Source organism: Ambystoma mexicanum, chromosome 14, assembly GCF_040938575.1.
Source record: "Ambystoma mexicanum isolate Mex_15411 chromosome 14, UKY_AmexF1_1, whole genome shotgun sequence".
Classification (NCBI taxonomy): Eukaryota; Metazoa; Chordata; class Amphibia; order Caudata; family Ambystomatidae; genus Ambystoma; species Ambystoma mexicanum.
The window spans coordinates 104,295,705-104,322,187 of record NC_090940.1 but is presented as its reverse complement, the minus strand read 5'-3'; the positions used below and the strand labels follow the sequence as shown (position 1 = coordinate 104,322,187).

Below are 26,483 nucleotides of genomic sequence, written 5' to 3'. Positions count from 1 at the left end.
GCTGTTTAACAAATGCTCATTGGTGTAATTCACTGTTGTGTCCCATACTTAGGCATCCACCTATTCACATCCCTCAAATCTAATCTAGGTGTTTGCACTGCTGTGCCTCAAATTTAGGCATTCACATTCTGTCCTGGTGAAGTTTAGCCATGCGTCACACTCAGAAGAATTGTGAAGATTATCATTGCCTCACATCTAGACAACTGTAATACTAGCTTGCGTTACATCTAGACAGAATTGTGAAGACTGGCATTGCTTCACAACTAGACAGAAGTGTAGAGACTAGCATTGTGTCACATCTAGACAGAATTGTGAAGATTAGGTCTGAACATAGTAACCAGCAATCACAGTCCCCCATTAGGCTGTCTGACCTTATCATATCTCCGGTCTCCAATAGCATTTAGCGTGACTGTGCCAGATAGCTATACCTTGTATTTGACTGCTGAAAGACCCATTAGGTGTTTTCTCCCATTATACAGGTGTCTTAAACCCAGGTACCATTGTACTTCACTGCCTACACATCTAGGTGCCAGTCTATTTAGTGTCTACTGCTGTACCCCAGTAAGGTGTCTCTCCCACCACCCAGCTGTTCCCAAATCCAGGTGCCACTGCATTCAACCATTCATTGTTACCCCTCTCATTCCAAAATCCAGATTCTAAAGCGCCTTAATTCCTTTGTTAGGCGCACCCCCAACCACTTTTCTTTAGAAAAGGCACACCACAACAAACCTTCGCCCTCACAGTTGTCCTTCCTCTCCCCCTATTGTCCTCCTCATCCCCCACACCGTCCCCCATCCGGGACTCGCCCCGCTGATCAGACTTTTGCTCCAGAGAGACCATGAATAACAAGACCATGCCGTCCACATTGGACAAAGAAAAAGAACGCTGAAGCCGAACTACATCAAAGCATATGGTATGTATACCTTACAACAGGTCTTTGGGCCCAGGCCACAGGCACGGCCATCCATCCATGCACCATAGAATGCAGCTATGGCTATGCCATTCCTGTCTAGCAGCACACATAGCCGTCCACACTGAACCCCCAGATGTACCTCAACACCTCTTCCACTAGCATACAGTGACTACCAACTAAAATAAAATTTGGTATAGCTGGGCACACATTGCATCTTCAGCAATAGCCCTCTATCCTAAACCACTAACAGCGCCCACCAACATGCCTGACCTCAGGGCTGCTTACTAGAGCCTAGCCAGACACCGAAGTCCTAAGCTGGCGAAAATGCACACAAGCATCTCTTAATCTAAACTCTTAGAACCTCCTATATATTGACTGCGGTCATCGAGGGCGTTCCAACCACAAAGAGCATTGAGGCCATACAAATGGGGGAAGAGCGCTATATAAATAACGAATACAATAAAGTTAACTTCATCCTTCTCCTTCATCCTGACTTATTTCTATTTTTGACTTTTGAAGTGTTATGGGTATTGTTTTACAAGGCAGTGTAATAGTGTTTCTCTCAATACTTACCTTGAATTTTAACTAGTTCGAAAACACTGGCATGTTTCACTTGCTCTAGTGCATACAGTTATGATATATGATACAAGTCATTTATAACGCGCCTGTACACAAGTGTTTCTAGGCGCGACAAGACCAGGGAAGGAAACAGAGGGAAGACAAGACAAATGATCTTACTAGGCCTTGTGTGCAACGACGTGTAGTGCAGGGGAAAGGGAGGAGGGGAAAGGGGGTGTTGTGGGGGAAGAGTCTAATCAGGCCAGCATTGCTGCGAGTAAGTGCAGCCAAGGCAGCGTGGCTCTGGGTAAATGCACGGAGGAAGGTGACTGTGGGTAACAGTAACAGCCCCTAAGTGTGCAGTGGCCGTAGGCAGTGCAGGGGTGACTGATCGTGGAGGAACCTGGTACCCAGTGGACCCTGAGGGTAGCCAAGCAACCAGCAGGAGACAGGTAGGTCAGCAGGGCAAAGAGGGAGAGAAAGCAGAGGAAAAAAGGAAGGTCTTAGGCTGCTTCCGGAACTTCAGGTGGTCCAGCTCAAATTTGAAAGGGGTAGGGAGGCCATACCAGAGGGAGGCACCTGCAGAAGAGAGGTGTCTAACCTCACACTGTCTGCCTTCAGAAGCGTCTGACCCTCAGAGAGTTTGAGGTAGCTGAGCAAAGGGCTCGAGAAGGAAGGTATTTTGGAAGAGAATATTTGGATGTAGTGAGGGCCCTAACCCCAGAAAGCCTTGTGGACGATGTGGATTGTCTTGAACTTGATCCTTGTGTTTTCCACTTAAACCATTCCTAACTTCCTGAAGGGTAAAGTGTTGGTTTTCATTAGCAAGAATACTCTCTGTTGAATGTATATATGTGCACAGTGCCGATTCACTGATATTACTTGCCTATTATGTTTAATGCAAAGAGGGTGTTCAGGCCTAATAAATATTGCATGTTCATACTTTATTGTCTGACCTGAATTATTGAAGTGCTCTGTGTGTCTCAATGAACCAATGCATATTCCAAAGTCTAGGCCTTACTGCTCAGTCAACAACCTTGCTATAGTTTGTCTAAGACTCAAGTGCATTCTCCTTGTTCACTATACTAGGGTGGCCTATCCGAATGTTCCCCTCGGTTTGATTCTAAAAATCCATTGTAACAAGGTTTAACACAGGATGTGCCAAAACGACAAAAATGGGGCAGAGGTACAGATAGCCAACTCAAGGCTTCAGGTCACAACACTGCCAAGGTATCCTGAAATCCAGATAAAAAGGAGATTGTGTTTTGTCCTTTATTCTGTTGCCAATCAACAGCATTCTCGGCCACCTTATGTCGGGCTTGAGGGTTTCCCTGCATTGCTCTATTTCTCCACTTCTCTTGATTAAGTTCATTAGTGCTCAGGTATTCTTGTAGGGCATGAGGTGATGCATTCTAAGTCCCGAAAATCTGGAGGAGCTACTCAAGGACCAACAGGCAGAGCCGAGGAGCCTGGACTAATCTCTCGTTTCCCAGTGACTAATCTCTCGTTACCCAGTGGCCAACAAATTAGTTTAATTCCCTAAAGTCTGAGCTTGTCCCCTCCTGGATATGTCTATTTGCTGATCTCAGCACTCCTCGATGCTGCACCACCCTCTCGTTCCTCCTCCGGCTGTCAGTTCAACCCCTTCGGATCATGGGCTTCCTCCTGGACCCTGCCACTGAGCCCAATTGGTCCCCCTTCTGCCTTCATTTATTGTATTCTCCCTCGCTCCACTTCTTCTACTCATGGTTTCTCTGTAGATCTTCAGCAACACCCACCTACAATTCAGGCTCATCGACCTCCTGCAGAATTAATTTTTTCAGCTCCTTTTGATGTTTACCAACCTCCTCAGACTTTCGCTACTCCAACTGCACTTGATCTCAACCTCCCAACTCCTCCCTCTCCTCCTGGTCTCTGCAATCTTCTTTGCTTACACCTCCTCTTCCTGATGGTGACCACCCCTTCCTCAATTCCTTCTACTTACTTCCGATGTTGACCTGCCTCCACCTCAATTCCTTCTTCCACCTCCTTTTCCCCCATAACCTCCAACTTCTTCCCCCATCTTCTCCTTTGTCCCAACCTCCTCCTACTGTCTAAGTTACACCTTCCCTTAAGGCGTGTGTCTCCCTCCACGCTATTTCAACCATCTCCAAACTCTCGCTAGTACCTCACAGGCCGTCAGCAAACTCTCTGTGAGGATCTGCACCTGTAATGGCAAATTGGTGAGGCACTGGGATTGCCTATGGTTAATCAGTCCGCCTGGGCTCACTAATTGACATGGGAGGTAGACCAAGTCTTTAAATGCTATGTCCGCCATCTTGGATTTCTTGTACGTCATTGCTTTGGTATTCAAGGAGCCATGGGAGGCTGTGGTGTGCCGCTGCACTCAGTTCAGTATCTGAACTTGCTAATAAGCACACGGAATGTGTTTTAATCTCTCCTGAGCTCCAGGTAAGTTCTTGGCTCATGCACCCATCTGCCTTGTCAGTGACCACTGAGTTCTCCTGTAAACTCTCTCCACGGGCCACGTGTGGTTTCTTTACAAATTCCCGAGGTATGCCCAAGTCCCCAAGTGAGGTCACACAAGTATCCATAGATGGCCTTGTTCCAGCACGCAACAGTTATTCTTCATGTCACATACTTTGTGTTGCCTGATGACCTTTCCAAGTCCCTATTCATCAAAGTCACAGTGTCATCAAAATGGCGGGCTACAGGTCTGTTGCAAAGGGATGGCTTGTGGGACTTTTCTGAGGCAACAACGCACTCTGTGGAGGTGGCTTACAGGGTCAGTGCAATCATTGACATCTCTGCGACTGTCCCCTGCCCTATGGAAGGGGGTAGAGGAGTGATATGTGGTGGGGGGGCTACATAGGGATGGCCCGGGTATCCTCCCCATATCACCATCAGGCCCATCATCTCTGGTATGGGGAGGTACCCAGCCCCAAGTCTGCATAATTAGGCCCACGTGAAGGATTCTGCAAGCTCAAAAGATTAGGTAAAAAAGTGGAAACAGTTACCTTGCCAGCCATGTCGGTTGCCATTAGGTAATTTTCATCCTCAAGAAGCTGCATGGATGTGACAGCAGTGTCATGGAAAAAGTGAATACTCTTAGAGCCTGATCCCACGCTTTCATTCTGGCGAATGTCAATGCTAAAAATCTCTCCTGAACGACAACCGTTATAAAGGAGTGGTGTCTAAGAAAAAGAAAAAGGAGATACAAGCATTCAGAATACAGATTCTAACCATAAGAATTTGAACACCAATAGGAAATGGCAGCTGAGCAACACAAGACAGTGAAAATGTGAACATTTTAGACATGTTGCTTAAAAACTTAAATAAGACATGCATTACTTACCGTAAAAGCATTTCTGATGATTATATCTGCTTAGATTCACATGCTGTGCATATGGTCCGACATCCAGTGGTAACCGCAGAGTATTGCATCTGGTCTTTCGGGGACCGAAAGGGGACGTCGGCATAGGCGTGTCTGAAACACTATCCCTATCGTGACGTGTGTAGTACCCAAAATCCCTCACGCGCCGAGGTCCCTCCGATTGTATTGTTTCTACCATGAGGGAGCCCAAGGCTATAGTGAGTGAGTACATGAAGAGAGAAAGTAGTAAGAAGTCTATGTTCCTTCAACCCCGAGCGGGGAGGCAGGGAGGGCGCATGTGAATCAAAGCAGATACAATCATCAGAAATGCTTTTACGGTAAGTAATACATGTCTTCTGATGCTTGTTAATCTGCTTAGAATCACATGCTGTACATAGACTAGCGAGCAGTACCCGGAGTTGGAGGTGGGTTGTGAGAAGGAACAGTAGAAAAAAGATGTCTTAGTACTGCTTGTCCCACCTGAGAATCAGACCTAGAAAGAGTGTCTAGGCAATAGTGTTTTGTAAAGGTGTGTACAGAACTCCAGGTTGCCGCTTTGCAAATGTACTCCAGGGGAACATTTGCAATGAATGCTATGGATGCCCCAGTGCCTTGAGTAGAATGTGCTTTAGGCTTGAAGGGCAGTTCTCTCTTTGCAAGAGTGTAACATAGTGTGATGCATTAGACAATCCACCTTGATATTGCTGATTTAGAGACAGGGTCCCCTTCTCTACCAGCTGCCACTGAAACAAAGAATTGTTTAATTTTCCTCAGTGGTTTAGTTCTATCCATGTAGAAGATGACTGCCCTGCGCACATCTAGTGTGTGAAGGCTTCTTTCGGCCATGTTAGTAGGTCTCTGGAAGAACGTGGGTAGTTCGATTGACTGGTTCACATGGAACTTTGAAATACATTTCGGCGCAAATCTGGGATATGTGTGCAGAACTACCTTATCTTTGTGGACTGTAACAAAGGGGTCCAAAACCGAGAGGGCCTGTAGTTCGCTAACTCCTCTGATAGAAGTGATAGCTTCTAGAAAGGCTGTCTTGTAAGTCAGGTCTTTCAGACTAGCTTTATGCATAGGCTCAAAAGGGGGTCCCACGAGCCTAGTTAAAACCACATTTAGATCCCACCCAGGGGCTAGGTGAGTGATGGGGGGATACATTCTTTTAACCCCTTCCATGAAGGCTTTAATCACAGGTATCTTCCACCACGACACCTTCTGCTGTGACGTGGTGTAGGCTGACAACACCGCTCGGTGAACCTTTAAGGAATTGAAGACTAACCCAGAGTCCAACAGATGGGTTAAATATAACACAATGTGAGAAGGCGAGCAATCGGTGGGATTGACACCTTTGGAACTGCACCAGATGAGAAAAGTTTCCATTGCTTTCTTGCCTCCCTCTGTATGTCCATGCATCTTTGAGGGAGTTGCAGATGTCCAAACTCTATGACCTCAGGAGCCAGGCTGCTAAGTTCAGAGTTTGTGGGCATGGGTGCAGAGTCTCCCCCCTGTCCAGCTAGACTGGTGGGGAGAGGGACATTTCCATCAGGTGCGCGAACCAAGGTTGGCGGGCCTACATGGGAGCCACCAGAATCATGGTGACTGGTTCCTGGTGCATCTTGTTTACTATCTTGTTCAGAAGGGGTGTCGGGGGGGGAAAAGCGTAGACAAATTTCCCCGACCAAGTTATCCAGAGACCGTTCCCCTTGGATCGGTTCTGGGGGTACCTGGAAGCGTAATCTTGGCATTGGGCATTCTCCTGAGTAACGAACAGGTCGATCTCTGGAAACCCCCATTCTGCGAAGACGTTGGAAACAATGTCTTCGCGCAGTCGCCATTCCTACTCTTCTGGCAGAGGAAAATCTCTGCTGAGTACGTCTGCCAGAAGATTGAGTTCCCCTGGAACATGTTGGGATATCAGGAACATCTTGTGTTTGAGAGCCCATATCCAGATGTTTTGGGACAGCTTGGATAGACCTGGAGAGTGAGTGCCCCCCTGTTTGTTCAGGTAATACATTGCTGTTGTGCTGTCGGTTAGGACCAGCGCTGTCTTCCCTTGCAGTTGCTCCTGAAAGCCTTTCAATGCTTTGAACACTGCTAGTAGCTCCAGTAGGTTTATATGGTTGGACGCTACCTGAGGGGACCACACTCCGTGTGCTGTCTGTTGAAGCAGGTGAGCCCCCCACTCCGTGAGAGATGCGTCTGTCGTGAGAGTGGCTTCCAATGCAGGGGTGGTGAAGATTTTCCCCTTCAAGAGGTTCTCCCTCGACCACCACTGCAGAGAGAGAACGAGGGCTGGCAAGACAACTAACAGATGTTCCCATTGTCCGCTGGCCTGACACCACTGGCTGTTGAGCCACTCTTGCATGGGACGCATGCGCAGCCGCGCGTGGGAACCAAGTATATGCATGACGCCATCATCCCTAGCAAAAGCATAGCTTTGCGCACCGTCACCTCTCGACTGGCTACATACTGAGGAACCTGAGAGAGCATGTTCTGAACCCTCTCGCTGGAAGGGAAGACTAGACCGTCTTCCGTACGAATTAGAGCCCCCAGGAACTGTTTTACTTGGCTGGGGACTAAGCTGGATTTCTTTTCGTTGATAGAAAATCCCAGGCAGAACAGTTGCTCTACTGTTTTTTGGGTGTTCGAAAAACAAACGTAGAACGAGTCCCCCGTGATGAGTCAATCGTCGAGGTAAGGGTAAACTAGAACTGAAAGTCTGCGCAGGTGTGCCGCTGCCAATGCCAGGACCTTGGTAAACACCCATGGCGCCGAGGCTATGCCGAAGGGGAGTACCTTGAACTGGTAGTGTTTGTCCTGAATCATGAACCTTAGGAATTTTCTGTGCGCTCGCAGCATTGAAATATGAAAGTATGCATCTTTCATATCCAATGTTTTCATGAAGTCCCCCTGTTTTAGCAATGGGATCACCTCTTGCAGTGTTACCATGCGAAACTTCTGGGGCTTTATGAACTTGTTCGCTGGGTGCAGGTCTAGAACAGGACGCATGGTGAGATCCTTTTTGGGTACAAGGAAGTACACTGAATAGATACCCTCGTTTACCTGAAGAATCGGGAAGGCTTCTATGGCGTCCTTTCCCAGCCGTGCTTCCACCTCTTGGATCAGGATCTGCAGATGTTCCGGTGAAAGGCGTCGATGTTTCGGCGGTTTGAACTGTGGAGGTCGGGCGGATTCCACGCAGTAACCGTGGCCGACCGTCTTTAAGACCCACTGGTCTGAAGTTATCCCCTCCCATGCCTTGAGGAAAGATGTTAATCGCCCCCGACCGGGGAGACATGGGAGGGGACCTGGACTTGGTGGTCATTTCTGACCCGAAGTTGACGCTCCTCTGGAATTGGAGCCTCTGCCTCTATTCTTTCTGCGCTTCTGACCCCTCTGGGGGTACTAAGTGGGGCTTGCAGCAGTTTGACTTGAGTTGAAGTTGCCCGTGCCGAAATTGTTTTGAGCGGCGCGGGCTTGTCCTCGAAAGGACCGCCGAGAATTACTGCCCCTCTGCGAAGAGGGTTTCTGGGAAATTTGGTGCAGCGACTTAATAGTATTGTGCTCCTTCTTGGCTGTCTCCAACGCATCGTCTACCGCCTTCCCGAAGAGGTTGGCCTCTTCGATGGGTTTGTTGATAATGGATGCCTGGGTCTCAGGCCTGAAGCCCGACATGCGCAGCCACGCGTGTCTCTTTAGGAGAGTACCCTGTGCGAGAGACCTGCCTGCTATCTCTGCGGTGTCCAGGGTATTCTTTACCACATTCTGATTGGCAAGTTTGCCCTCCGAGACAATGGCGAGAAGCTTGGCTCTGGTTGGTTCCGGAACCTCTTGAAGGCCTTCCTGGAGTAGGTTCCATTGGGCACATTCTGATTGGCAAGTTTGCCCTCCGAGACAATGGCGAGAAGCTTGGCTCTGGTTGGTTCCGGAACCTCTTGAAGGCCTTCCTGGAGTAGGTTCCATTGGGCGTCGACGTAGCTTGCTAGTAACGTTGTGTTATTGGCAATCCGGACGGTATAGGCTGCCGCCGACGAAACCCGTTTGCCTACGGCATGCAACCTTTTGGACTCCTTGTCCAGGGGTGACTCTCCCGTGGCAAGGGGAACCCCTGCTCTCTTGCGAGTGTTGGTGACCATCAGCGAGTCTGGGATTGCGTGTCCTTTGATATAAAGCAGGTTGGTGGGGGAGGGTCGGAAAAGTTTTTCGACCCTTGGGTTCACAGCCCTAGTCTGAGCGGGTGTGAGTAAGGAAGGGGCCAGCCGTTCCTTTACACAGCTCAAGAGTGGGATAGACTGGCTTGCCGGAGGCTTTTCATTAATAATGTCCTCCGCGAAATCTTGTTCGGGCAAGGCTTCAAGCGTGGCAATTTTAAAGAATTCAGCTGCTTTTTTCAACATGTTGTTGAAAGCCATTTAATCATCCACGGGGAAAGCTTGTCGAATCGGGGTGGATGGGGGAGAGTCGAGGCAAACGATATCAGAGTTGTGATTGTCCTGCTGGGTGTCCTCCCAGTTGTCTGTTGCCCCTTGATCTTCCCCATAGTTGTCCAGAAGAGGCCTCCTCTTCTTCTGTATATATGTCTCTATACATGTCCATCTGGACATCTTCTTGATAGTCAACTTGGTGTTGGACATCTTGTGTTTGAGGGTTAGGGTCTACCCGAGCTTTTTTCGGCGGAGGTTGATCAGAAGCCCTGAAAAACTGCTCCAGCCGATCCATGCACCCCTCGAATTGCTCTGTGGTCCACTTGGATGACCCAAATGGACCTAGCTGAGTAGGAACCGTGTTCTCCGCCCTAAGGCGTTGAGAGGATCTCCTCAGGGTGCTTGAGAGGGGTACCTGGCTTTCTTCGTAAGAGTCTTCTTGATCGTCTTCCAAATCCGTGGAAAACTTTTCCGCGGATTGGCCCATAACTGTGGGCGGAACCGCTACTAAGCCCACCGCCGTAGCAATCCTATTGATGCTCTTACGGATAGTCACCGAATCTTCGGGAGACAACGCCTCCGATGATGTGTCGGCAGTAGAAGTGTCTTCCGCGGCTCCAGAAGGGCCAGCTTCTCAGGTAGAGGCCTACTCGTAGTTCTCGGGCCTGTACGGACATTGGAAACCTTGGAATTCGTCCAAGTTTCTTGTTCTGAAACTTCGGCGCGTGTAGTTTGGGGAGTAGCGCCCTTGTTATGTTTGCTATGCCGAGTCGTCATGCGCTGCTGCGGATGCGGGGAAGGCTTCGGACCTGACCGATCCGTGGGCACAAATTTCCGGCGGGCCCGTTGGCACTTTCGCCTTCCTCGACGATGTTGTCGAGGACGGCGTTTGGGTTGTGTGCTTGGTGCGGTGCGATTGTACGCCCCTGTCGCCGGGTGTGTTCCCTGTAGCAAGACCGGAGTCGAGCCTGGAAGAGTCGGGGATGGGCGTGACGGCCCTAGAAGTGTCCGCCTCAAGGTCTATAACGTCCGCATTGGACGTTTGGTCATCCGATGTGCCCCCGTCACTTTCGGCAGGTGTCGCGGCAGGGGAAGGAGGCTCCATGCGTGACATGCCGTACGCGGCCCACCGCTTTAACCGGCGCTCCCCAAGGGTCTTAGGAGTTTACATGCCGAACACCGCCTTTCGTCGTGCTCTAGGGGGAGACAAGCGTTACACGAGGTGTGCTCGTCTTTCCACGGATATCTAACCCTGCACACAGGGCAGAATCTAAATGGAGTCCTTTCCATAGCAGAAGGGAAGGGTGACCAGACCAAAAGGAAAAGCAGTGGAAAAAAGGAAAGATGTAATAACAATATGGCAAACCCCAAGCCCACTCTCCCTACTGTGTAGGTCGGCCGGAAGGCCCGACCACGTGGAAGTCCGAACGCCGAATCGTAGGCATTGGAACCCACAGCCGTAGACGATTCCCCCGTAGTCTTCGTCGATGATGTTCTTGATGGGCGAAGTGACTTAACAGGGATAAACTGACAATTCGGTAAGATAAACAATGTCTCATGAAGAGCTCTGCTATAGGGTGACCAGTGATCTGGGCGGACAAAAACAATCTGAGGGACCTCGGCGCGTGAGGGATTTTGGGTACTACACACGTCACGATCGGGATAGTGTTTCAGACACGCCTATGCCGACGTCCCCTTTCGGTCCCGAAAGACAAGATGCAATACTCCGCGGTTACCACTGGATGTCGGACCATATGCACAGCATGTGATTCTAAGCAGATTAACAAGTATCAGAATGCTTGTTACTACAAATGAGTCCAGGAATCTGTACTGATGAGTCTCCAAGAATACATTAATTGTGTTTCTTCTTTTAAATATGTACACATGCATCAGCAATGCTACTATTTGCAGATGTTTTTAAATGGCCGCCTCGAGGAATTCTGTGTGCAGTGAGTTTCTTTAATAGATAGTTTAACTTTATTTTGAGTCTTATGGCATTCTCTGGGATCAAAAACCCAAAGAGGACTGTTGAGTACCCTGATGCTTGCAAAACTCGAAGCTGTTTATTGTAACACATATATGAAAGAATCACCTTGAATACTTACTTGTGCTGTTAGTCATGGTGTGGCTATCCCTGAAGGGTGTGAATCTTCCCTAGCATGTGGTGGTGTGCATCCTAGCTAAAAGAGACCGAAGAGAAAATAAATCAATCTAACTACCCATAAGCACCCTTAGGTTGATAACTGAAAAAGTGTAAGGCTACATTGACTTGACCCAAAGAGTCCACATGCCTGCAAACTGTTAAAAAAGAGAGCACACTCATCACTCCCTTTAATCTGCCCTCTGAACAAATCCTTAAATGCGAGTTCAGAAAGGCTCATTCAACCTCCCCCTAGCACACTAGAACATTCTCCAGGATACTCTGCTTCAAAAATACCTTCTTGTATGGAAGTAAACAACATCACCCAATTAAAAGGAAAAAGGCTCTTTCTTTTGAAGCTGAGCTCCAGTCAAAGTCCTCTGAATAGGTGGCTTAGAAGAAGACTATTGTAAAGGCCATCCAATCATATACCTGATTGATTAAACAAATCAAGACGACTTTAAACACCTGCAGTACTTCTCAGCTAGGAGCACTGACCAGGCTATCAAACAGATCACAGAGTGGAGAGGAGGAACTACAGAACCTGCTAGGGGGTATATATAAAACACAAGGGGAGGCGAGCTTGAAAGCGAAGTCTAACAACCTGCAGAGGGCTACATCTAAGACACTGACAAAGAACAGAATGGGAGAGTGACGTGAAGAGCTTCTTCTACTGACCAAGGGAATGTAACCCAAGAGGCGGCCCGTGGGTGATGGGTTACAACGACAGAGCCTGACAAAAACAATAAGCAAGGGGGCAGAAATACTTTCTGGTCACTTGAATACGTTTGGTGTTTGCAGACACTGGCGCACTTGTGACATCAGGTCTGGGCATGGAAGAGGGCAGAAATTGCTGAGCAATGACATGGTTCCTCTGTGGGTTGTCATCTTCTGTGCTTCAAGTCTTGCACTCTGGGTCGACAAGGAAAGGATGCAGACACCAAGGAAATATATACGAATGTAGCAATGGATAGGGTCTCAGCTCCCATTCACAGGGTTGCATCCATTAAAACCTTTGTCAGGCACCCCATCGGAGGAGACTGGCACATCCAACTTTTCCAGACTTCACCAGAATTCTCTTAGGTGTGGTTTCAAGTCTGAATCAAGACACAATTCACAAACAGGTTATATTACATTCTGGCACCTGTCACTCTCACTCTCCATACAGGCAGAAGCCATAACCATATATGGAAACATCTGCATTCCAATCACAGTCTCTTAGAAAAACAATATCTAGCTGTGAGACTCAGTACTTGATTTAAATAGGGGTCCCTGTAGAAACACCCCGGGTACAGCAGACTGTACCCCACTATAATTCACCAATGCTGCCATCAATTTGTGAAGCCTACACGACCATCTGTGGGAGTAGAATTTCAGATGGAACAGAGTACCTTTGGGGCACCTTAACCCTGATTGCCTTACTGCCTCTCAGAAGACATCCAGGATATGCATCCTTGATGAGGCCGTCAAAAGAAGCAGGAAAAGATTAAAAACTCAAAGGCCTTGCACCATTTTAGGATCTCAGAATTATTTCTGGACAGACCAGGAAGTATTAGCTCAAAAGCCCAGAACAAGGGAGTCTATCAAGTTGGAAACATTTGCATAATAACTTAAAATGTTTTTTCTCTTCAAATAATTAACTAAAATCTACAAACCAGACTGAAAACGTAGCAGGAAATATCGTGAACAGTGAAAGTGGGTGGTGTCAGAATAAAATACAATAGCATTAATTTAACATTCTGGGGCGTGTATTCATTACATCCATTCAGTATCAGGAATTACAGCAGTTTGTCTGCCTGGTCCAAAGCAGAGATGATTATGTATCTTTCCATAAGTTAAAGGGTCAATATCCTGCTCACCTGAGAAGCAAACTGCTGTGCAAGGACATCACTTTTGGCTCCAAATGTCTGTCGATGGCCAGTCTCTAAATTGGTCACAAGGACTTTGCGGCTCAAACCTGAATAAAAATATGCCAGACCCATAAACAAGGAATCAAAACAGTGTTAAGTCTAATCTGGCCATATGCATCTTGATGTCGTCCTGTATGTGCCAAGACCTGGATTTACAAAACAGCACAAAACAACATCCATTTAAAATGTGGAGTGCAGAGGCCATTTACAAAGTCACAGCTTTTAACCAGGTAGATAAGCAAGTTATCATTTACGTACGCTTATCACACTATCTTTTGTTGCTTCAGTAGCAATTAAACACAAGTTTAGAATACAAGCTTTAAAATGAAAACTGAATATTACAAATAAGGTTTAGCAAAAGAACACATACAAAAGGGAGCATTCTAACAAATAAAGAATACATCACACAAAGAGGTAATCCCAGTAGTTTAAGCGGAACGTTATACAAAATGTGCTACTAAACCTCGAAAATATAAACAAAGGGAAGAAAAAAGAAGGTACGTTTGGAGAATATAAAAGAAAAGTAAGGATTTTCCTGCTTTTCTTTTCCTTTGGATTTACAACATTTGTTTACAGCAAGTGCTATAACCAATGTAGTAACAGTGTACACAACTCATAGTGGCTTATTATACGCTCCCCGGTATCCCGCTGGTAATTCGGGTTGGATATTGGGGAACTATCAATACGTCTCCGCCGCCTGATATCCCTGATAACTCCTGTGAGAGACCTGAAGGTATATCCCTAGCTAGTCCCCGGGGATCTGTCATCCAGTTGGCCAGGACACAGCCATCGTTATTGGATACAGTTCCTGGGAGTGGACCGATGAGGGAGGATCACCTGCATGGAGAGTCCTTAGGGAGTGGGACACTGACGGGTGAGATGCGGTATCCCCCTTCTTTAAACACCTTTTCCCCAGCCTACCACGTAGGATATTACAAACCACTGCTATTATAGCTATCCTGTTAATGCCAGTGCATGTACATGGAACCAAATCAAATACTTATTCCAAACCACTGCCCCTCCCCCCCTTTCCCACACAAACACTTTCGCACAACACGAAAGACAACAGACTAAACGAGAGCCGTTTACCTGACATATCCCAATAGAGGGATCAGGCAAAGTCAGGCAATTGACCAGAATCACACACACCTGATGGCCCTTTCCCTTCCCCACAGGGATAAAATGTGGAGCACAGGAAGAGCAAGACAGACCGCACAACGTGAGAGCGAACTCAGAACGGCAGTTCAAGAGGAGAAGAAAAACAGTGCATACCGAAGGGGTGACAAGGAGAGAAGTGATCTTGCCCTTTCCAACCAAAGCCAGTGAATCCTCCACAGAAGGAATAATAAGACTGCAAACAATAGCCAGCGTGTGTTGCAGCAGATGTCTACGGTATGCGACACCCTCCTCTGCTGATAACCAAGCCAGGGAAGGACGCTGGTCTCGGTGGTACCAGCCTTGACTGCAATGATAAAGAAAAGCAAGCGGTTCATCACAGCCAGTGAATCGAGGGGAGAATCAATAAGCAACCGAACTGTGTTGAACGAAAAATAGGCAACGGTTAATTTGAACTTTGAAAGGCTTAAAGATACGATTGAGGAAAGAGGGGGAAAACCAGCAACAGAGGAGGCTGGTACCACGTGGGTGCTCAAGCAGGAAACTCTGGGCGATTACCCGCTGGTAGAAACTACCGTAACAAGAAGCGTTTGGGGAGAGGCGAAAGAGGTCAAAGTGGTCATACAGGGGTCTTGTAAAATCTTCTGTATTGTCGAAAGTCTTTGATCAACAGATGATTGCGAAGCTAAGGGAAATGAATCCTGCTTGGTGAAATGAGTGCATGAACAGTGTGTTGGCCACAGTGAACCCGGAGGAGGGAGGCTGACGTTTGAAACGGGTCTGTGCCCGAAAGAGGGAAATCCAGGGGTGAAGCCATCCCCCAAAGTATACGTGAAGCAGAACTTTGTGTTTGTTTGTTGGATACACCAGGCCTTGAAGGCAAGACACGTTTTATTGAAAAGAGACTTGATAGCTGATACAGAACTGTCGGGTCATGCTGGGGATCTTCGAGCTTGTGCTGTGCTCAGGAGATCCACTTTTTTGTCCCATGCTCAAAATGTGGGGAAGGGAGAAACCTGGCAATCACATCCCGACTTATTATTTGTGAACTCTTCTTTCTTTATTGAAAACCCTACCCCACACTCTTTCTGTAATTAGTTGCAAGAATTTGGCAATCGTTTGTTTTTAGTATAGGCCTTTTATTTTGACAACGCCACTAGGACTGCCTTAATTTTCATTTAATGCTCAGAACTTGTTCCCATCTTAGATTTAGGTTTAGATTAGACGTTTTTTCACCCTGCATTCATTGTTCAAAAAAACACCCTTGAACTGTGATCACTTGTGTCTGTCTTTTTTGTTGCCACCATGAGTTCCTTACACTCCCCATTCCGGGGGAGTCTCATAGGACTTCATGGAATGGGGATGCCGCAATCATAGACACCGGTAATACTGGTGCCGGTGATTGCAGCAAATGACTGCTGGTAGGGGCCTGAACTACTGGCAGGTCAGGTCTGGTGATAGATAACAGCACCTACCGGCAGACTTGGAGTTTGCCGGTCCGGAAAGGTGCCGGTTACACAGTTATCAGCACCATATTTCTAGACCCGAAAACTCATAATGAGGCTCATAGTCTTTCAAAGTACCATAAACCAGTTCATAGATATAACATACATCAACACAGATAACACAGTTATGGTTTAAGAAGGAAAAACAAAAGACATGCCAAGCTTCCAACTCTATCTAAAACATAGTAAAACTGAGCTTTAACATTCCCAAGCTACAGCTGAGCACAATCCAAAGGATCAAACATGTACAAGACAAACAAACACTGAACACATACAAAAAAATCTAAATTGCCACATCATACTCAAAAACAGAATATCACATGACTCTGAAAAAAACAAGGATAACCATACAGTTCATTGAACGTTGACCATATTTTATCTTAGTTACTATCCTGTAAATGTATTTCTCCAGCATTGGTATCTTACACAGATTCACATGCTTGAATATACTCACCGTCGTCAGACTGGGAATCCTCTGTAATTTAAATGTTAATAATAATAATAATAATAATAATAATAATAATATACAACATTTTTCCTTTAGAAAAAAAGCTACACCCATAGAGCACTATAGGGCCTGTGTAGCCCTTCACTTGTGGAGAACCTCCACCTCCTTTGGTTCTTTAAGGCCCCAACCAATGGGGTGGCAGGGCTTAGGGTCCACCCCAGTCAGCCATCTTCAATTATTGAACCGTGAAGGCTAGTAACTGATGACTGACTGAAGAAGGTGCAGCCTCTCTCCAGGAGATGAGGGCGTTTACATGTGTATATATGAAAGATACCAATGCTGGAGAAATACAGTTACAGGTAAGTAACTAAGACTTCTCCAGCATTGGATCTTTCATAGATTCACTTGCTTGAATAGAATACCAAGCATTTAATTACAATCCAATGTATGCTAGCCGGAACGTTGCACCTGTATGTGCATGTGCTATACATAGCTTGTTTAACATACCTATAGCGTACAAAGTAAGGCTACCAAAAAAATACATTCAATGGGATGGTGGGAACAAACAAGAGTCAAAGCTAAGGAACAAAAGGCTGCTCCTACCTTACGTGAATAAGTGCTGAAGCACTGCGTGTCCGACCGCCGATTCCCTTCTGTTTTCTTCCACGCAGTACTGTTGTGCAAATGCGTGGAGAGTGCTCCAGGTGGCTGCCCGGCAGAAGTCTTCTAGAGACACTCCGGCTTGAAACATTGTTGAGGCCGCTCTCGCTCTGGTGGAGTGCGCTGTGGGCATGGCTGGCAGAGGGTTATTTCTGATTTTGTGACAGCGAGTACTGCAACTGGAGATCTAACCTGCCAGACTTTGTTTTGATATGCATTGACGCTTGGTCCATCCTGCAAAGGCGACAAAGTATTTGAGGTCCTGAAATCATTTGTTCTGTGTTCTCGCCACATCTAGTGAATGTGATGTTTGTTCCGCTGCAGTTGTGTGGTTGCCAAAGAAAGTGGGCAAAACGATTCTTTCCGCTAGAATGGATTCAGATATGACCTTTTGAATTAATTTAGGGTGGGGCTGAAGAACGACCCTGTTCCTGTGAAAGTTGGAGAACGTTGGTTCGGTGAACAGTGCTTGTAGCTCCCCGATGCGCCTGGCTGAGGTGATGGCCACCAAGAAGGTTGTTTTCCACGATAAGAACGTTGTGCCGCACCTGTGAATAGGTTGATAGGGTGGTCTCATTAGCGCGGCTAAGGCTGTGTTAAGACTGCAGACAGGAGTGATTTCCCTTTGTCTGGGAAAACAGTGCATAAACCCTGTAATGAATGCTTTGACCACCGGGTGTGCCACTATGGAGTGTTGCTGAGGCCTGGTTGTCTAAGGAGAAATGGCAGAGAGATGGACCTTGATGGAAGAAATTGCCAAACCGGCCCTTGCTAGATGTAGAAGGTAAGGTAAGATTTGTTCTGCAGATGCCAAGAAGGGTTCTGTGCCAGTTTCCAAACACCAGAATTTGAACCGTTTCCATTTTTTTGTATATGTCTGTCTGGTAGACGGAGACCTGGCAGCTCGCAATATACCCGAGCATTCAGGATCTAGAATGAGGTCATGAAATTTTCACTGCTGAGGAGCCAGCCCAGAGGGATAAGCTGGCCGAGTTGTGATGAAGCAGTTCGCCCCTGTGCTGTGACAACAGGTGCGGGTGAGGCTGGAGAAGAATGGCTTCTCCAGTGCTAGTTGAAGGAGTGCAGGGTACCAAACCTGGAGTGACCACATCAGGGCTATCAGTATCATGGTGCAGGGTTGCTCGTTCATACTGCGCAGCACCAGTGGGATCAACGGTATCGAAGGGAACCCATAAAGGAATTTCCCCTCGTATTGTATGGAGAACGCGTCTCCCAGGGAGTGTTTCTCCGGGTACCAGGAAGCAAACTGATCGCGATTCTTGTTTACGTGGGTTGCAAACAAGATATGGTGGGATGTTTTGCCCTCATGGCTATTCTGTGGTGTAATGCCCAGTACCAGAGTTGAAGAGCATCCAGCGAGAGGATGTTGGACTTGGTGCGGCCCGGTTTGTGTAGTGCATTGATGTGGTGTTGTCTGTCTGAACTGTCACCATTTGCCCGGAAAATACTGGTAGGAAGGACTTTAGCGTCCACCGAATGGCCCCCGAGTTCCAGCACATGTGTGTGCAGACGGGATTCTGCTGGCGACCACACCCGCTGGCTTGTAGATCCCGCAGATGGGCCCCCCCCCAGCCCGAGAGAGAGGCGTCTGTTCTTAAGAGTAGAATGGACGTGGGAAGCTGGAAAGGTAAACCCTGTAAAAGATTGGAGCGCCTGGCCCACCATTTGAGGGGCTTGTGGAAATCTGGCATCATGCGAACAATGTCCTCCACGCTCCTCTTTAGGCTCGTTGTGTGCTGGGGTTGGAAAAACTCCCATAAAGGGTCATCAGGTTCCCCGGCGTCATCTGCGAGGTCTTCAGGCCATTCAGAAGCTGTGGTAATTGAGGGCTCATTGTGCGTTCTGGTTCCTTGAGGTGAAAGCCTTGGAGGAGATGAAGAGAGTCTCCTTTTTTGAGGCCTGCCTGGGTGACACGCCGTAGTGTGAATGTTGTCCTTGGTGGCTGCTAACCAATGAAGATCGCAGAGGCAGCTGTCAGTGGCGAGGGGTATGATCCCCAGGAGATAAGCATCCAGTGCGGTGCACTGGTGATGTGCTTCGCGAGGGCCTGCTTACTGGGACTGTCTGGGTGACAAGTTGCCTTGCCCTTTGTGTCCTATGGAACTATGCGCATCGACTGCATTAGGGTAGCGCCAAAATGGTCTGCCATTTCTTCCATTATTGGTTGCCAGTGAGGACTGCTCTCTTTAGGTTGTACTGGCAGTTGCTCCTCCCCTTCTGAAAACTCTTCCTGCAAGATGATGTCAGGTAGTTCATTCATTTCATTTATAGGGGAAAGAGGAGTAGCGCTTCTAACACCTCTAGTTGTGGTGTATGGGTGCCAAAAGCTTCCTCTGGGGGTACAAAAGTCTTGTGGACGACATCTGGTAGTGTAAAGTCAATTGACGGTTATGTTTTGCTGTGTTTTTGGGAGCTTGTTGATAGTTCCTCTGTCGACAAGGACGAGTATCTTCGTCAAAGCTTACTTTTTGCTAGCATCCTTCGTGGTCAAGTGCTTCGTCGATGATTCCTTCATCGACAATGATGTTTTTCGTCGATGAGGTGGTTGGTTTGGTGGTGGATGACTGTTTATCTGTCCATGACGGGACAGTTTTAGTGGATGGCAAGAATAGTTTCGTTGTGGATGGCCGTTTGGCTCACAATGGAGAATAAATTGATAAACCTTTACCTTTGTGCAATTCTCCTTTTTCAGACCTTTAGGGACTCCTACAGGTTCAGTTGAGGATTTCCCACTCCTTATCTTGCCCTTGGGTGGCAGAGGGTCTGCTCTGTCCACTGAAGCTCTCCTTTTTGGAGCTTGCTTCTCAGGGTGCCTGGAGGAACTTGAGGGCGCAGTTTTGCTCGATTCCTCATGAGATGACATCTGTCTGCTCTCCAGGTGAAGTACTAGTCTGCTATGTCTGTCCTCCAGAGGCTTCTTGGAAAAAGTCTGACATATTTTGCACGACTGGATGTCATGTGGCTAAAGGCAATAAATGCAGTTTGTGGGGATCTCTGATGAAGATGACTGTTTTGCCACACTTTCAGCCATGAGGTGAAAGTAGGCAGCCTAAAAACACAACGTTTTTAGGTGGAAAAGGGGGGAAACCTGAGCCCAAAAGATTAAGCCAGGAAGCCCCACTGATAAGGAAGCTAAGAAAGTTTAAAGTATGAAAAAAGATTAGGATTCAATATGAAAGAATCAAAGTAGCTCAGAAAGCTGAAGAGGATTCCCCTGTTCAGTAAAATACGATGGAAAATCTGAAGATGGCCGACTGGGCTGGACCCTAAACCCTGCCACCTTATTGGTTGGGGCCCAAAAAGGAACAAAGGAGGTGGAGGGATTCCACAAGTGAAGGGCTAGACAGGCCCTGTGGGGCTCTATAGGCGTTGCTTTTTCCTAAAGGAAATATATTTTATATTATTATTATTTAAATTACTGAGGATTCCCCCAGTCTGACGACGGGGAATATTCAAGCATGTGAATCTATGAAAGATCCAATGCTGGAGAAGTGAGAATTCTCCCTCTTCCTGTACATGATTTTCTCATAGTTAGAAAGGATAAGCAAGTAATTCAGCCAGACATCTGAGGTTTTTCCTAGTTTTCCAAAGTCTCACAAATTTACTTGTGAGCTAAACAAGCGCTCTTACAATACAAAGTTTAGTACCAAAAGTAACCCTCAAGTCATGTCCCCCTAAAGTACGGATTTTGGCTGAATGTACATATGAATTTAACAGACAGTGAATGAGAATTCCACGCTCGGTTGCTCGTTATCGATTTTAGGGGGGTTTCCAGTGAGCGGATCATGGATGTCCAATGAGCCAAACACCTGAGATAGAAATGTGTTCCGATCTTTTGCTAGAATCAAAAGACATGCGTTAAATTAGGAGATTTTTGCACACCTCTGTGGAAAGGGCTGTGTAACCATCTACCCTCATGGTAGAACAGTGTCTCACCCAAAATAAAACACCAAACCCTCTTATGGAAAGCATATTTATGTATTTATTGTTTGCTTGTGAGGTGCTTATACAGCAAGTAAAATATCGTTCCAAAGCGCCCACAGGTCGAAGGGAGGGAACAAGGGAGTGAAACATTACAAAACACATTATTTAAGAGCAGTGGGAGGAAAAAGGACAAACATACTATGCCCTGTGAGCATTCGGAACTTGCAAGTGGAGCAAGGAAGAGGCAGAGGGGGTAAGTGCTGGGGAGTCCGAGGTCATGGGTGAGCCACAGATGAAGAGCTATGATTCTTGAGTGCTACATGGCCAGAACCACGTTAGTTGTAAGTGCGAACCTCTGTGGCGGAGGGTGTGCCAATGCAAGTGCTGAGGGTAGACAGGAACTGGGCCGATGCTTGGCTGTGGGAGGTCAGGGGAACTGAGGATGCATAAGGGCCCTGGACACCAATCACAGCAACTGTGGGATTAGCAGAAGAGAGTGCAAGAGAAGGAGGAGGTAAAGAGGAAAGTATTAAGGAGCATCTGGAATTTAAGAAAGTCCTGCTCAAGGCATAGAGGGGGGGGGGCTGTTCCATAGGAGGGAGCCAGCTGAGGAAAGCAAATTACCACCTACCTTCTGTTTATCAAAACACTTTACACACAAAGAGTTGGTGCCAGAGGAACATAGTGGTCTAGAGGGAGAGTATTTAGTAAGATAAAGTTGAAGATAGTGTGGTCCCCGGGCCCAGACAGCCTTGTGGATGATGCAAGATTTGAATTTAATCTGTGCAGCAACTGGGAGCCAGTGAATACTTGGAGTCAAGCATTGTTTCAACTTCTTTCATTCTTGCTCTCAAGCAGTTTTAAAACTTATCCTTTAACCATATAATAAAACATATATATATGTTTTTATATCCAAAGAACTACAAATCCCTATCAGTCCTTCTTGGCCTGTAGTTCACTCGTCTGACTTCCTTCCTCATGGCCTTGATATGTCTGCTTCCTGTCTAGGTCCCTTACTCCTCTGTGATGCTCTGAAAAGTCATAAATCCAACAACCGTTTCTTCAGGCAACTGAGACTCAACCAAAGAAGTTATCGACCTGCGATCCTGCACAAAAACGATATATCCACTCAACACTGAGGCTCATCTTGCCACTGTATGAAATATCCTATTCCGCTGCCCATACATCATTAGCCTGCCTTCTGATCATCTCCTTTATGACGGGAAAATATATATTAGGGAGGGAATACGCACTTAAGACATCAAATAACAAATTACTTGCAAATATTGCCTTATGTATTACAATGTGTATCTTGTGTGGGATAATGCAAGCTTCTGTGTCTTTAATAGTATCATGACTCCATGTGCTGTAAGCCTGGGTGATCGTCATTCTATGTCAAGAACGGATGAGAGCATTTTGCTAGTTCAAAGCTATGCACCACTGATGCTGCTACTGATGTTCCCGCCCGTTAGACCAATTTGCCGCTTTCAAGATATCTTGGAGACTAGCACCCGATGCAAATGCTTTCAAGGCCATGGCGCCTTTCACTGAATGTGCTCTGAACCTGTCCATATCAACTCCTGCCATTGACTTAACCTTGCGAACCCATCTAGCCACAGTCACTGCTGCTACTGCTTTAAAAGGTTTCCTGCAAACAATGAGAAGTTGCCACACGCCAGCCGGCCTCACTTCCTCAGTCCTTAATTCGTACTCCTTAATGCATGAGGTTACGTACAGCTTAGAATGTTCCAGCAAGTATGGGTATCAGATCACTGCTGAGCTAGTTTTTGTCCTCGTCACTACGTTAAATGCCACATCTTCAGGATAAAATATCTTCTTGTCCAGGAGACCAAACAACGAAACATAGCTAACTTCCACGATAATTGCTGCATTGAAATATTCCTGTTCAGTGGGCAGCTGCTGAACAGCATTAAAACTACATTCCTGTACCACAGATATGTAGATCTGGGAAGCGCAGGAGCTAGAAACTTCACTCCCTTAAATAAGCTGGACCACGGTCAAATGTTCTACCAGTTTCTCGTCTACCAGGCCATACTGCTGAGATTGCCGATCTGTAGACTCAGAGTCCTAAATGCCCTGCCCCCAACCGATCAGGATGCTACGAAATTTAGCACATTCACTATAGGGGCTGAATTTGGATGATGACCCTGTACGCGACACCATTCCTCCCACTTGCTCCATGCAGCGTTATAGCTCCCTAGTGTAGAAGGGACACACGACTCTCTAAAGAGCTGGCCAGCTTGTCACGACATTCCTGTTAGGGTCTATTTGCACCCAAAACTCTGCAGGCCAGCAGCGGGAGTGTCCATGCTAGTCTCAGAGGGGCAAACCTCCCAGCTGGGTCCATCAGGATCTCTGGATTCTGTGGCAAAGTTCTTGGGAAATCCGAGGAAATTTCCACTGGAACTGGAAACCAAGTTTGAGATTTCCATGCAGGCCCTATGACCACAGTCGATGTCTAGGCAACCCCAGATCCTCGTCAGTCTCTGAAATACCTCTCTGTCAAGCATCCAATCACTGGTGTCTCTCAGATAGAGGGAGTTCCAGTCCAAAACTACATTCCGTTCCTCTGGCAGATACTCCGTTGTGACTGAAATCTGTCTCTCTAGGCAACAGTACCAGAAATCTTTTGCCAATTCCATCAGCATCTTGGATCTCACCCCTCCGAGGTGGGTGATATATCTTTCTACTGACACATTGTACATTTTCAGGAGAATGCTGCAGTTTACTCTGCCTCTTGCAAAAGCCTTGAAGCGAAGGACCCAGCTAATAGCTCTAGACAATTTATGCACCGATCTAGTTCTGAAGGAGACCACATTCCTCCTGTTTCTAACGCCCCACACCTAGCTCACCAGCCTGCTCTGCTGGTGTCTGAACAATGAGCTCTGGAAGGTCTCTGAAAAGGGCACGCCCATTCCATGCTTCCATGTTCTCGAGCCACCATTCCAGCTCCGTTCCCGCTTCCTGATCCAGGGGAATCATCTGGTGATATTTAAGACCCTCTCGCAGATGCTTTATTTTAATCGCTTTAGGGTTCTGTAGTGTAATGGACCCAGAAATATGGCCTGAATGGAGCAGGGCAATATTCCTACTATTCTCGCCTGAGTTCCCAGGGAGATCACAGTCTTCTTGAGGCATACCATGATCTCCCTCTTGACACCTTACATCTTCTGTACTGGTAGTTCCAGGGTCGCTTTCTTGGCGGTCTACCACGAAACCCAGAAACTCCATTCTCTTCCTTGGAGTCAATTCTGACTTTGTCTGGTTGATAAGAAACCTGAGACGTGTCAAAAGGTCTCTCACCCATGACACTTTCTCCTGTAAGAATTCCTCTCTTGATGCTAGGACGAGTATGTCACCCAGGTACATTATCATTCGTATTCCTCTTTCTCTGATTGCTTCTGCTACTGGTCTCATGATCTTGGTAAACGCCCATGGTGCAGATGACAGCCCGAATAGTAGGGTCTTGAACTGCCATATTTGCTCTCCATAACTCAAACCAAGGAGGAGTCTGTCTTTTGCAGCTACTGGCACCGTAAGGCACGTGTCTTTCAGGTCTATTCTCGCGAGCCAGTCTTCCTTCCTGAGGATATCTCGGAGTAGGTGAATGTTCTCCATCTTGAAGTGTCTGTACACTACCTATCTATTGAGCTCTGTCAGGTTTATCACTGGCCACACGTTGTCCTTTATGTGGACTAAGAACATTTTGCTGACAAACAGTGGAGGCTTTTCCTAGCAAGGCTTTATGGCCTCTTTCCCTCTAAGCTGGTGAAGCTCAGTGTTTAGAGTATATTGCTCCTCTTAATGGAGCTTTATCCGAGGAAGAACCTCTATCTGTCTGGGGGCGTCTACAAACTGTAGCTGGAACCCTGCTACTGTCTGCAATACCCATGCATCGCTTGAGAGCGTGGTCCACTGGCTCATAAACTCCTGTTGGGTAACAAAGCACCTGCTCTCTCACCTGGTTGAGCTCTGTGATATCGGCTGTAGCCTCTTCTGTGCCATCTCGTAGCTCTCCATCTCACGGGGAAGATAGAATCTTGTTGCCGGGACCCGCAGTGTTGGGCTCCAGGGCATTTGTTGCGAGTTAGAGCGACCGACAGATTGATCGGCCCCTATGTCGGCCGGTCGCAACAAAAATCCTATTGGGAAATATTTTCTTAATTGATGACCGCGCCTTTTCCAGGACGGTATAGGTACCAACAAACCTGCTAATTTTCTTGGCAAAGACTTCGCTGAATTGAAGGCCCTGGGTGGCTTCTCCCACTTCACATGCTGCTAAATTCACAAGCTTACTGTCAATCTTTACTAACAAACTTCTTCTCCTTTCTGAAGAAAGGGCGCAATTCGAATTCCCTAAAAGACATACCGCCCTCTGTGCCCAGCTGCTCAGGGATCTGCGTCAACAGGCTCTTCAGTGTCTCTAGCTCTCTTTGCCAGGTCCATGACTTTTGCGATGGGTCCTGATAAATCGAGGACCTTCTCTTGACAGTTTCTCCATTCTCTGGCCATGCTTTTACGAATGTCTTTAGACACCTTAGTAACAAAATGTATAATTTTAGGGTCTAGCTATGGCGCATCAGCCACTTTACCCACCAAGTCTGGTCGTGGGCATTCTGATCCCAACCCAAGTCTTATGTGCTTTTCTAGAGGTCGCCTCAATCTTTGCACCATGTACAAAGCTACCCTAGGGGAATGTTGCCAGTCAGTGGAACTGGGGTGTATGATGCTCTCCAGGTCAAACATATCTGTCATTTCTACTGCTTTTCTCTTTCCTCACCCTCATCCTCTTTCCCCTTTGAACTGGCTTGAGTGAGGTGTCCTCTATGATAACTTTCATGGCAGACTTGAAACTAACTGACAACACATCTGTGTCTTCCTCTGGGGAAGGGGGAAGGAGGCTTGGCGCCGCTGACTTTTGAAGGAAAGCATCTCTTAACTTTCCAAATGCATCAGAAGCATCTGGGGCGTGTTTCTTGCCCTCTGTAATATGACCCCAGGGGAGTAGAAGAGCATTTTTTCTCCCGGGTCAAATTACTCCCCTGCTTCCTTACCTCTTCTAGGGTGTGCTTGGCGGATGAGCTTTGGACATCGGCAGTTATAATCCCCATATTTAAGAAGGGAGACAGGGCAGAAGCAGGAAATTAACGGCCAATTTTGCTGCTGGATGCTGCAAAGACAACATTTGCAAAGGTGCTGCAGCAGTGTCTGTTAGCAGGAGTCGAAGATACCAATCAACCCAGCCATTACCAGTTAGGGTTTCAAGCAGGGAAAAGAGCAGTCAACAAGAGCTTCAGGTTTCATTTAGTGATCGAAAAACATCTAAGGATCGCAAAGGGTAACCTCTACGGAGTATTTGTGGACCTTAGGGCTGCGTTCGACAGCGTACCAAGTGACATTCTTTGGGCAGTTTTTCGGGCAAACAATATCCCTGATGAATTGCTACGGCCAATCCAACTCTTGT

At 47.0% G+C, this 26,483-nt stretch overlaps 1 protein-coding gene across 5 annotated transcripts in view; it reads right to left on the bottom strand.

Moving 5' to 3' along the window:
* DCAF4 (DDB1 and CUL4 associated factor 4) overlaps nt 1-26,483 on the bottom strand; it is a 497,489-nt gene that overhangs the window by 81,013 nt on the left and 389,993 nt on the right. For 4 of the 5 annotated variants that reach the window (XM_069638614.1, XM_069638618.1, XM_069638617.1 and 1 more), the window contains exons 15-16: nt 13,274-13,371; nt 4,489-4,665 (exon numbers count right to left, since the gene is read on the bottom strand). In XM_069638614.1, coding sequence (XP_069494715.1) covers nt 4,489-4,665; nt 13,274-13,371 — 275 coding nt within the window. Of the gene's footprint in view, nt 1-4,488; nt 4,666-13,273; nt 13,372-26,483 lie in introns of those variants that run through there. The other variant, XM_069638619.1, reaches the window with a different exon arrangement.